The sequence below is a fragment of the Chionomys nivalis genome, chromosome 18, assembly GCF_950005125.1.
Source record: "Chionomys nivalis chromosome 18, mChiNiv1.1, whole genome shotgun sequence".
In the NCBI taxonomy this organism is placed as follows: domain Eukaryota; kingdom Metazoa; phylum Chordata; class Mammalia; order Rodentia; family Cricetidae; genus Chionomys; species Chionomys nivalis.
This window is the reverse complement of record NC_080103.1, coordinates 12442567-12455223: the sequence shown is the minus strand read 5'-3', so window position 1 is coordinate 12455223 and position 12657 is coordinate 12442567. Positions and strand designations below refer to the sequence as shown.

General features: G+C 44.1%; 1 protein-coding gene across 17 annotated transcripts in view; it reads left to right on the top strand.

Moving 5' to 3' along the window:
* LOC130889281 (myomegalin-like) overlaps positions 1 to 12657 on the top strand; it is a 205545-nt gene that overhangs the window by 151227 nt on the left and 41661 nt on the right. For all 17 annotated transcript variants that reach the window (XR_009058540.1, XM_057792880.1, XM_057792879.1 and 14 more), the window contains 6 exons: positions 115 to 196; positions 897 to 988; positions 2259 to 2375; positions 2548 to 2685; positions 3293 to 3405; positions 4629 to 4756. Coding sequence is in view for 16 of the 17 variants with exons in the window: in XM_057792880.1 (XP_057648863.1) it covers positions 115 to 196; positions 897 to 988; positions 2259 to 2375; positions 2548 to 2685; positions 3293 to 3405; positions 4629 to 4756 (670 nt within the window). In the remaining variant the exon portion in view is untranslated. The remainder of the gene's footprint in view (positions 1 to 114; positions 197 to 896; positions 989 to 2258; positions 2376 to 2547; positions 2686 to 3292; positions 3406 to 4628; positions 4757 to 12657) is intronic.

The following is a 12657-nucleotide window of genomic DNA, read 5'->3' as shown; positions in this document are numbered from 1 at the left end:
ATGGCAACTGCATTTCCTTTTTACATTTGAGGCATTTCAGTGAGACTGTTCAGTCTGTCACTGTGATCATAGTCCCTGTGTCTTTCTAAACCCCACAACCCTTCCACTTTACAGAGTTCCATGCAGATGCCCCCTGGAGACGATAGCACCTCGCTGACTGCTAGGGAGGATGCCAGCATGCCCAGGTCCACGTTAGGTGAGCACCAGTTCTGCTTTGAGAGGATTCCTGTAGCTTTCCCTTGCCCCATTGCTGTTGAGTAGATTCAGCCAGGACACATCATGATAGTTCAGAAAACCAGTTTGGAGTCCCCTGAAATCTGGAGACTCATCACTTCTAAGAAAAGCTGCCCAAACCTTACATGGGTGTTTTTTTTTTTTAATTTCTTTAACTCATTGTTAAACCAACTTACATATTAAAAATTAAATGTTAACTTCAGAAATTAAATATATAAAAAGGTATACTCGGAAGCCCATATCTATCCCTGTTTCTCTCTCATTTCTCCTCACTCCCTGAGCATAATATATTTCATTTCTGGATTGTCCTCCTTTGTATGTTTTTAAAAAGTAAGCGGGTGATTTACATGTGTATATGGATAAGTGTGTCATTTCCTTCTTCGCCTACTAAATGTATTCTTTTGCATCTATATTTAGCATCATTGAAATCCAAATGTTCAACAACTTCATTCTCATTTTTTCTCAGCTGTCTAGTGTAGTCTGCTGGACAAACGTGTGATAGTCCATTCCATTTATTATTTTTAGCATATAGATCGATTGTGGGGTTTTTATCATAAATATTGTTACACATTAAAGCAGGTTCATACATTTTCTAAGTGCTACAGGGCAGCAGAGATCACAGCATGGTTCACTGATTAAGTCATATTGTGCATTCATTTCAGGAGACTCGGACACAGTTGCAGGGCTGGAGAAGGAACTGAGTAATGCCAAGGAGGAACTCGAGCTCATGGCTAAAAAAGAAAGAGAAAGCCAGGTAAGTTTGTTATTGAAGACCAGTCCACGGCTTCCTGTTGTTTCTTTCAAACTGGTTTATACTTTAAACATTCCAATTCGCCATGTACAATACCTGACTCCAAATGCAAGAGACACCTTTCTTCTTTTTGGAGAGGAACACAAATTGTTGTGTAACTCCATCACCTCAACAAGATGCTTTCACTGCAATGGAAGCATCAGATTTTTTTGCTTTTTCCTCCTCTTGGTAAGCAAAATAAAATAATTGTAAAGCACTTTTGCCAAACAGAAGTGTATGTAGCTCCTGTCTAAAATGATGGCGTCGGATGCATGAACTCTGCAAACAGTGAACAGGAGGCAGGCGAGCATGAGCAGTGCTGTGCACTGAGCACTCTTCTGTGCTCTGTGCTGGTCAAGTGAAATGGTATCATCACTAATAGGAAATACTGTTTGTTTGTTTTTTTTAACACAGATATGGAGTCTAACGCCTAAATTGAGGCTTAAATTCAAGTCTTAAAATGCTGATTGACCAGTAGCTAGGCAGGAAGTATAGGCAGAGCAACCAGACTAGGAGAATTCTAGGAAGAGGAAAGACAGAGAGTCAGTTACCAGCCAGACACAGAGGAAGCAAGATGAGAATGCCTTACTGAAAAAAGGTACCAAGCCACATGACTAAACATAGATGAGAATTATGGGTAAATCTAAGTTGTAAGAGCTAGTAATAATAAGCCTGAGCTAATAGGCCAAACAGTTTATAATTAATGTAGGCCTCTGTGTGTTTCTTTGGGATTGAATGGCTGCAGGACCAGGCAGGACAGAAAGCTTCATCTATATATTGTGCTGACTGATGGCAAGGTTCCTTTGTAGTAGCAGCATGCTCTTCACCAGGAGACCTGTAGTTTGGTGATCCCTGGTGGTAGCAGCAGCTATAGCTGCTCAATACCTTAGTAATTCATTAAGTGGTATAAAATACAGGCATTCTAAACCCACCATGTTTTCATGTATTAGCTGAAGTATTCACATAAAATTAACAGCATTTCTTCTTGCTTCTGCTAGTTGTAACCAACTTTTAAATATCCCAGTGACCTCATTAATTAAATTTGTTATTTATGGTAATAGAAGACATCAAAAACATTCTTACGGTTTCTTTTAGAGTATCCTTTGATTGCACACTCATGTTTTATCGATTTGACCCACCGCACTATTTTTTCAGTTCCTTCTTGTATTACTGATTGTATGTAATATGCCGTGAGACAGCATTCTCCTCTCCTGTTGGTTTTTTCTCTCCACAGATAGAACTGTCTGCTCTGCAGTCCATGATAGCTGTACAAGAGGATGAGCTGCAGGTGCAGGCTGCTGACTTGGAGTCGCTGACCAGGAACATACAGATCAAAGAAGACCTCATAAAGGTCTTTTAGAACCTTTCAAAACCTGGAATAGTGTGTGCCTCAGCTAGCTGTAGGGCATCCTCTCACAGGATACTGAATTCTCTGACCTTGAACTAGAGCAGAAGGATCTGCCCCTTGCCACTCTGCTGTGTGACGTCATCACAGTTTTCATGTTTGCTCGTATTTTTTCTAGGACCTGCAAATGCAGCTCGTCGACCCTGAAGACATCCCAGCCATAGAACGTCTGACCCAAGAGGTCTTACTTCTTCGGGAAAAAGTTGCTTCAGTAGAACCCCAGGGTCAGGAAGTTTCAGGAAACCAGAGACAACAGGTGAGTTCTTGGGACACAGGTCCCTCTGTAGCTTCAACCCCGTATCTAAGCTCCTCGGTGCAGAGTCTTCAGAAAGTCTGTGTGTCTCGCCTGTGGACCTGTCTGCACGGCCCTCTCTCTACCCACCTCACTCCAGTCTGGCACTCCTGACTGCTCTCTCTGTTGGCTACACGTTCTTACGGCTCATCTTCAGCATGGCTTACGGCTCTGGGTGGGGAGTGTCTTTCCTAAGCTTTCCTCTAGAACTAGACCAGCGTGTGCGACAGCCTGGAGCTGCTCAGTGAGTACCGAGTAAAAGGGCTTCAGAAAGAGCGCTAAGTTGTCGGTGCTTCTGTCTTATCATCCATCCTTCCTGCATCCTTCCATCTTAGACCCTTCCCTTTCTCTAGACTCTCCCTCTCCCTCCCTCAGTTCTCGCTCCCATGTTTGAACTTGACTGATAGTTTATGCTTAGAAGTGTAATGTTGATTTGAAAGCCGTTAAAGCTGAAGCGATACACTGACAGTTGGTCACCGTGTACGCTCATCCCGCGATTTGTCTCTCAGGATTTCCTGTGGCTCTGTGGCTCACTTTGCTCTTCCCACATTGCTGCCTGTCTCTTCCTTAGCTGCTGCTGATGCTGGAAGGACTGGTAGATGAACGGAGTCGGCTCAACGAGGCCCTGCAAGCCGAGAGGCAGCTGTACAGCAGCCTGGTCAAGTTCCATGCTCATCCGGAGAAGTAAGAGAGGGGCCACCTGGCTCACTTACCTTCAGCTCTCATTCTGTTTCTTTCTTTTTTAAAAAATCAAGTTTATAACGATACATAGATGTTTATAATACTAAGGAGGAAATAAGAAGTTACCCACCTTGTGATTTGTTGTATGGCTTGACCTGAGCCTCGGTGTCTGAATCTTAAATTAGAAATGGGATTTCCCATTGTTACTGCAAAGGTTACCCGAGAAGACAGGTCGGGGTATGGCAGTGCCTTGTGTACACTGAGCACTCTCTGTGGGCTCCTTTCCATTTCTGCGCTGTGTTCTGCTGAAGCCTGCTCTTCTATGAACAGTAAGGCTGTCAGTGTGCTAACACTAGGTTAATGACAACAAAGAATGGGACTGGAAAGATGGCTCAGTGGTTAAGAGCACTGGCTGCTCTTCCAAAGGTCTTGAGTTCAATTCCCAGCAACCACATAGTGGCTCACAACCATCTATAATGAGCTCTGGTGCCCTCTTCAGGCCTGTAGGCATACATGCAAGCAGAATACTGTATAAATAAACAAATCTTTAAAAAAAAGAAAACGTGTATTTGCTATGGTGGTGGAATCACCCAGAATCATCATAGTTCTCAATTTTAATTTACATTTGCTATATCTTTATGACTCATTCAGAGCACCTCCACTTTTCTCTTGCCTTCCTTCCTGGCCTCTGTCTTTTCTACATTTATTATTATTATTATTATTATTGTTATTGTTATTATTATTATTATTATTATTCAGTTTCCCGTAATTTCTCATTGGCTTTAGAAGTGCTTTCTTTCCACCTTAGGAAAGGGAAAGCAGGGGAAGGTGGCAGGACTACTTTCTGGTGCTGCCGTGAACATCTGGAATGCCCCTCCTTTGAACTGCTTTCACTGGAGCACTGCCTGTCTGGTGCAGATGCGAAAACAGCTCTCTCCAGCCCTCAGCTCATGCAGGGCGCAGTTCACATAACATTTCCCTTCTGTTGGGGCAGGGATGTGCTATATATTTGTGTGGGACCAGCTTTACATAAAGGTGCAGGCCTTGCATATCCTCCAGCAGCGAACACAGGTGCCGCACAAAGACTACACTTGTTCACTTAACCCTTGCCTTTGAGACCAGTTAAAGTCTGGTGACCCAAGCATCATAGACGACTCTTTGGGAACCTGCCGACTCCTATACTTGATGGCTAACCCGTTTTCCTTCCATGTGGCATGTTTAATCAGCTCTGAGAGAGACCGAACTCTACAGGTGGAACTGGAAGGGGCCCAGGCATTACGCAGTCGGCTAGAAGAAGTTCTCGGAAGAAGCTTGGAGCGCTTAAACAGACTGGAGAGCCTGGCCGCCATTGGAGGTGGGGAACTGGAAAGTGTGCAAGTTCATCACAAGCATGCCTTCTGAGCACTGGCACTGGGTCACACTGCAGCCCGGGATGGAACCCTGTTCACACTAACCAGAGAAAGTCGTGTCTGACTGAACAGAAAGCGTGGTGACTTACTAATGGTAGGATTGTGGTCACTCGCGGCTCCTGCAAAGGGAAGTCACCGTAGTGCCCCTGAGCTTCACTGCGCTGCTGTCTCCGTTACACATGGAGGTCATGAAGGATACCTGCACACCCTAGATCATTCCATTTTAATTTCCCATAGCCACTCACCCTTCCCTTAGCCTCTGCTCATTCCTCTACCCCTTCCACAGGCCAATAAAATTTCCCCCCCCCACCCATTCCACATGTCCCGTATCATGTCATAAAATGCATGTGTGTGTATTATTTTTGCCATCCAATCAAATCCTGCTCTCTGAAAGCAATTTTTGACCAAATAAAGAAATAGAGTAAGTTTCAAGTTTAGGGAGAGATTGAGAGTTCATAGAGGGGCTTTAGGGAGAGGTGTAGCCGTACTAAGGATAATCAAAACCAGGAGAGTGGACTTAGGCTAAGTTAAGGAGCAGAGACCATAAAGGTGTTTACATTAAATCTTGCTCTCTAAGGCTGCTTCAGAGTTGACTGTTGAGAGTCACAGATGAGATCAGATTAGAGGACTTTAAGTTCTAGTCTATAAAAGTCTGTAACATTCTTGTTCCTCACTGGCCTAGGGCTTCTGCAAGCCACAGGTGTGGCCTTTAGTCAGAACACGACTTTAGAGGAGAGCTTCCGAATCCGAATTCTCTAGGGAGAAAGATAGTAATCTATGTGGTGTTTCCCACCCTCCCCCCATGTTTCGTTTTGTTTTGGGTTTTGGTGTTTTGTTTGTTTGTTTTTTTGAGGTAGGGTCTCACTGTGGCTGGCCTGGAATGTGCTGTGTAGACCAGACTGGCTTTGAACTCACAGAGATGCACCTGCTTCTGCCTTCAGAGTGCTAGATTAGAGGCATGGCCACCTCCCCCACCTGTCAGTACCCTTTAAAGCAGCATTTTCCTGTGTCCTAGCATCAGAGAAAAGTCTGTTTCTAGATCCTCGTTTGGAGGTGACACAGGTGTGTCCTTTCCTTACCCCTGCTCGATGTATGTATGTCCTCACACAAGAGGAAGGAGTTCTCTGGGTGCGGAGGAAGAGCAGAGGTCCGCGTGTAGGAGTCAGTCACCACCTCTACTTTCTTAGAACAACAAAACAGATAGAGAAAGAGAGCTTCGGATTTCGTCTCTAGCATCTTACATGTCAGGAAAATGAAAAGGAACAGGTTACACACAGGGGCTGTGGATTCTGCACCATGAGGTTTCCTACTGCGGAAAGTATGGATTTCCTAGAGGAGAAGTTAAGGCTTCAGCTCCTCTGAAGATGGTACTGAGGGAACATAATTCAGGCTTTCCAGCACCCTAAGGAAGACTGAGTCCCCTTCCGAAGCTAGACCGAGTACATGGTTTTTCCTTTTCCTTCCTTTTTGCCCTGGCACTTTATATCCATGTGCTGCCATGCTGCTGTGTTACATTCTGAATTCTCTCCGAGATTCCGTCACCTCAGCTATGTCTGTAGCAGATGCGCATCAGTCAGCCTGAAGTGGACAGGGGGAGAGTATTCGACCAGAGAAACACCCTGGAATCGTCTGGTGAAGTAGTTCACAAAGATTGACAGGCATGGCCTTCCTTATAACAGATGTGCTATTTCAGTTTTAACAGGGGGGAAAGGAATCATTTGATAGGAAAGATAAAGGATGTTTGTGTAAGCAGAACCAGGCGATTTTCTTAGTCCCCTTGTTTTAAGAGATTTTAAGGCCTGCCTGCATGAAACTTCATGTATCTAGCAAATAGGGAAGAGGGAAATAGAACTGAGCTATAGACACGTCAGTCAAAGACTAGTCTGTCCGTCATCACAGGGCTTTTAGGAATGTGTTTACTATTAGACCAACAAGGTTTTGCAAAGCTGCTATTAAGTTTCAACTGTAGGTGACTCTTGGGTTCTGAGGGTTCCCAGTGATCCATGTCTGTTAATAATTAGTCCATCTGTCAACCTCTAACAAGAGCAGGTTGATAGACGGGTAAATGGTTATTGATTCCATAAATGTGACTGAAATCTGGTACTAACTTTCTGGCCTTGGTGCTAGACCGAGGCTGGGGACTGTGCTGCCTTGAGAGAATGTGCTGGGCCCACAAGCTTGTGCAGTGATTTGTCATCTGGTTACTGAACACAATTCTTTTGAATTGTCGCGTGTAAGCCCCAGGTGGATGGTACTGTGATTTTGTATGTCATTCCTGTCATTGGATTCACGTGTTCGAATCTTCATTCCTCTGTAGGAGCACAGACTCTTAGCTGTATTTGTTTGCCTTTGTCGGGACTTTTAAGAACCTTTCAATAAACTTAGATTTAAAGTGCCATGTACTTGTAGAAGCTTGTGCTTCAATAAAAACTTCCTTGAAAGAAAAATCACGAAGTAGGTTTTCCCATGGGCTTTGCTTACTTAGAAGCATTGAACTTTAATTTAGGAAAATCCATTACTGATAGATTTCATTTGTCTCAGATTTCCTTTTAAATCGTGGGAAAAATCTGCAGAGTAATGGTTCTAATGGGTCAAGTAGACAAATCTAGTTTGGGGAACTATTGAGTTGAAAAAGTGTTCTAAGAAAGTTTGGTTAAGGAATAAAATGAAAGTCCTTCTGACATACTTTCTCCAAATTCTCCCCTTAGACTTTTTTGTTGCTGTATATTTGATTTGGGGGCTTGAACCCAGAACTTTGTACATGCTAGTGAGATGCTGTCCCACTGAGCTTACAACCTCTACCACAGGTTTAAATCATATTGAAATCCGATTGTTGGTAGGCTTCTAGTGCTCAACATCTTTCTGATGTTCTATTTTTTTTTTAAAGCAATTCAGCCAAGTTATAATTTCTGGAAAGGAACAGTTGAGCTGTTTTAATATGCCACCCTACTTCGGCACGATGTATGCTTTGTATCTCCCCGACTTCTGCCTCATCTGCCTCCTTACCCACAGCTCTTCGTTCAGGTATAGACGCAGCAATGTTTTTACCACTGCTGATTGTGGGGAAAGCTTTCAGCTATATTACAGGTAGCAAGAGACCTATTAAGGAGCAAAGAAAATCAAAACCCGGGGAGGATTTCCACCGGCATAAAGAGTCTCCTCAGAGGGTTTTGTAGATGGGACTTACAGGGTTTACACGGAAGTGGCATCTGTGGAGGAGACAGCGCTACCACGTGTATGTTTGTGCTCCTAGTTCAGTATCGATTGTAAGGGCTGCGCTTACAGCTTCAAGACAGCTCAAGAAAGTTGATTCAGCTCTCTCTCTCGTCTCTGACCTCACATTGGAATCTCAGGGTGAGGGAGGAAGTGGCAGGTCATACTGCACCGCCACCTGCCCCTTTCTCGGAGTAAAACTGAATTGGCTGCCTGACCTCCTCAGTTCAGCCAAGCTGGAAACACTTTCCTGCTTTGGTTTTCCTCGAGCTGTCCTTGCAGAGCTCTGAGCCCATTGTTCAGGCATTCCTTCCAATGCTGCAGTTCTAAAAACCAGGCTTACTACACAGAGAACTCCTGCGGCAATTTTCTCCTTTTTATAGAAGTTGCAAAGTCATCGCATTTAAAACTCCTGAAAACCCTCAGCTGTCTCCTCAGCAAGGGTCATTGGCGGTGGCCTGCAGGAGAAGGGGAAAGACTTCCTGTGTCCTTAGAACCATGCCGTAACTCTGCGCTTAAAGACTGCCTAGCAGAGCCAAGGGGGTTAGACTTCCTGTTTAGAGACTAGCATCTTGTGAGATGCAAGCACATATTTTCTCGTTTCTCTTAGACAGAGGCTCCTTTTGGTAGCAGAGACCCATTTATACTCTAGAGAAGAGCATCCGCAAGGGTAAAGTCCACCTGGGCCACTTCAGTAGAGTAAAGCCGAGGATGCAGGAGTAGGTTGAACATGGCAACGACTTCTCTAGGGTAAGAGTTTCAGATCTCACCGCACTTGAATTGAAATGGCTTCCCTTGCCATTTGTAACAATAATTAGAATTAGAAAATAAACATATTACCTTTTATGTACTCTTGAGTACTGACAGAAGGTAAGTCTTCATTTTTTCCTATATAATCGCACAAGCCAGGATGCGTTTTCCTGATAAAAATTAGCATTAGAATTTATCACCAACAGAGAATGAGAAATGCAAAGGAAATCGAAAACTGTATGTCCAACAAGTTTTACCAGATGTCAGGTAAGAATAATTTAACTTACAGAGTGATACACTCATGTTATTTTCCTTTTTCGTTGTTTGAAATCAAATTCCTGAAGCTAAAGTCTCTATTATACTGCCTTCCTTATGCTAAAGCTGAAAGAATAAAATAGAATGTTCGAGAGTATCACAAAACGTCTGGTCCAATATGGTCTGGGGAGCAGGACTGTTAGACACATGGGCTCTGCTCTCTAAACTTTGACAGAGGCCGGTAGGTTTACTGTTAGTGGCACGGGCCTGCTTTGTGCAGCTGTCTGTCACTGCACTAGAGAGTGACTGTCCACCCTAAACCCCTCAGAAGCATGTACGTAGACACGTGTGCTCTGTAGGCCACGCATCCCTGAGTTCAAGGTGTTATTTGGTAATGAAAGCAATGTTGCTTGCTTTCGTCACGTGAAATTTTGTGGGGTACTGAGGAAGGGTGATTCACAGCAACTTGAGATGAAGAAAGAAGTGCACATTGCAAGATCAGACCCTTGGCCCTCACTTCCTTCCAGGACTTTCCTCACCAAATAAGCTGCTTCATTTTCTCTAAGTTCATTCTTCATGGAACTGTACTGTGAAACTGTAAATATCTGTGCTGTGGACCCTGTGCTTTTTATATGTGTGTTGGGAAATCAGCTAATTTAGTTGAGACACACCAAAACTTGTTACTGATCCAATAAAAGTATCAGAGGCCAACAGAAGCTACTTGGTTTCATTCTTAAAGACTTAGGAGGAAAGATAGAAGAAGCTCATCCTCTTTTTCTTTTCCTTTATAGGAGTCAGTCTGTTATCATTGTACTAAAGTTCTAAGTCAAAGCCAGACCCCATGCATGCATATTTCACTAAAGAAGAGGAAATCTGAATTTTTTATCCTCCCAAGGACCAAAGAAACAACATAGTACTTCCCCATATCATGAAATTGGCTTGCTAAGCCTTAAACATCTGTACTTGCTCTCCTTACTGAAGAAAAGTAGTAAATGCAGGCCAATTTGAGGGTCAGTGGCTGCGGTGGGCAGCGCCGTCTTTAATGAAATGAAGAAAAGACCATAAACGGAGAATTCCTTGACATGATAGAATCACTTTATAGGACAGATTGTGAGCTTAATCTTCCCAGGATGGCCCTAATTTATACATGTCCGGGGCAGTTTAAGATGGGTGAACCCTGGAATAAGCCATCTTTTGGGGAAGTAGACATTAACGTCCTATTGAGATTGTGTACCCTGGAAAGTCATTCAGATTATAATTTACTTTCCCATCACTTAGCACAGCTTCTTAATGATATCCACACTGGACCGCGCCATTAGGAAACATTGCATTTGAAAGACAGAAGTGCTCCACTGTCTAAGGAGAATGTAGCGTCTCTTGACGTGAATACAGTCCTGAAGGGAATGGACGTACAGGAAACTGAAGCTTTATAGAGAGAACTGTTGTCTCTGAGTCTCACCCAGCATCAGACTACTGAGCCAGAGAGACCTGGTTCGTGAGGTGAGAATGTGAGTGTTCCGATATTGAACACACGGCAGAGCTCCCGGGGACGAAAGTAAGATAGACCGGAGAAGGCTTCCTCTGGGAAAGAACTGGCCTGCAAGCTTACTCAGACTGGGAGCTTCAACTCTTGAAATCTATTTTCAAGATAAGTTGCCTGTGAGCCCTGCCATGTTCGAAGTTGCTGTTCACATATAAATAAATAACTTAAGGAAATAATAGCCATAGGGTAGAATTTGGGGAGAATACCTTGACCCTACCCAGTTTTCGCATGACTAAGAATTAAAAGGAAAGCGTATAAAGTTTCCTTTAAAGCTATTCGTGCATCGTGGCATCTCAAGGCAGTTCTAATCTGATGATGGCAGTGGCAGCTTTCCAGAAGGGATCACCCTGAATCCCTGATGGCCAGGACTTTCCTTCTGGTCCTATGAAGCAGGAATTCAGGAGGAAAGACTGACAGGTAAAGCCAATGCTATCAGGATTAACCCTTTGCTCTGCTGCCTGTATTTAGTTAGATTCTGTGGCCTTCAGCCTTGCTAGCCCTGAACCTGCTAGCACAAGGACCTCCTCTGTTCACCAGCAATAGCAAAACGATACTGTTGCGGGGTAAGGCCTACTGACTGCACAGCGCGCCAGGCGCTGCTCTAAGCACACAGCGGCAGCAAACGCTTTCAAGTCCAAAGTCGTTTGAAGTTGGCGGCAGCTGCCTGGAACAGATAGCTTTACCAACCCTGATTAAAGTCACACAGCTAGTGACAAAAACAGGTTCTAGTAGATGCTCTGGCACCGGAGTCCACGCTCTTTGTCACCTCGCCATCTTCAATTGAAAGACCCTACAGACGTATGAGTGTCGGCCTCACGGATAAGAACACTCTCAGCTCACGAATTTCGCTTCCTTTTAGAGAGTTCTTGTATTTCTGTGTACTTTGTAAAAATCAGATAGCTGATAGAAGACAACTAACTACCCATGGACCACGTGGCGTCAGCTCCATTCCGTGTGCTTCAGAGCCACACTGGGGCCTCCACCGAGGACTCAGTGTCTGATAATATTCCCGTCATGTCTATGTCCTCCCGTGTAAAACTCCATCTCAGAGAAGCAAGGTTATTGGAAACAGGCAGATACTAGCTCATAGAGAATCTCATACATTACCAGAAATGAGCCTATGATCAGTTTTAAAGGTGTTGAGTCTCTTCCATCTAAAAAGTTAAACTATCCCATGATAGTTAAGAAAGTAGTCTTCTGTTGCTTGGCAAAAGGGTTAGAGAAGGGAACCCTTCACAAAATACAATTCTTTTGTTTTTCTCAGAAGAGGGGCAGAGTCTCACTGGCCTTAAACTCACTCTGTATCTGAGAAAGACCTTCACCTCCTGGTGATCCTGCTTCCACCTTCAAGTACTGGGGTTACAGACGTGTGACACCAAGGCCTGGTTTTGAGTGGTGCCTGGGATCAAACCTAAGGCTTTGCTGGGCAAATACTATTAATGCTGAGTCACATGCCAGCCCTAAAAAATTCTTTCCATTCATTAGAAAATGGAAGTTGTAACAGAAAGAGGGATGTCTAGTGGTCACTTCCAAATAGGACCTTGTCGAGACCACATACTCATTCTATCCCTTTGTTGGTTTTCGGCTTCATTCTCAAACACATTTTCCAGCCGTTTTAGTTTCAGCAAAAGCAGAGTAGCCCTCAGCTCCATTAAGGAAGACAGAAACAAAACCTCCAAGTAACAGACAGTTGGGGCAGGTGGGGATATTCTTCTTTTGTCTGTAATTTCTGACCCAACCAGAAGCAAGGTCTCCGGTCCCCTTCCAGTGGTTTAAAGAGGGAGCAGTAGAAATGTGGTTCTGGCAGCAGAAAGCCCCCCAGTTTAACTCCTGTAACCCAGGGCAGAGATGGCTTAGGGATACGGAAGCAGCATGGAGCAGCCCACAGCCCAGAGGGAAGGATATGGGAATGCTGTCCTCATGGAGCTTCCTGACCCTCAGAGTCGCTTTCCAGCTCCAAGGGGGGTAGTGAGGAAAGTTATTTTCCTCATCTGTCACTCAGAGAGGACGTTCATTTTCTTTGCAGGGAGAGAAATGTCATCTCTACTGTTGGACAGGGACAAATTTTCCAAAAATAAGTATAAT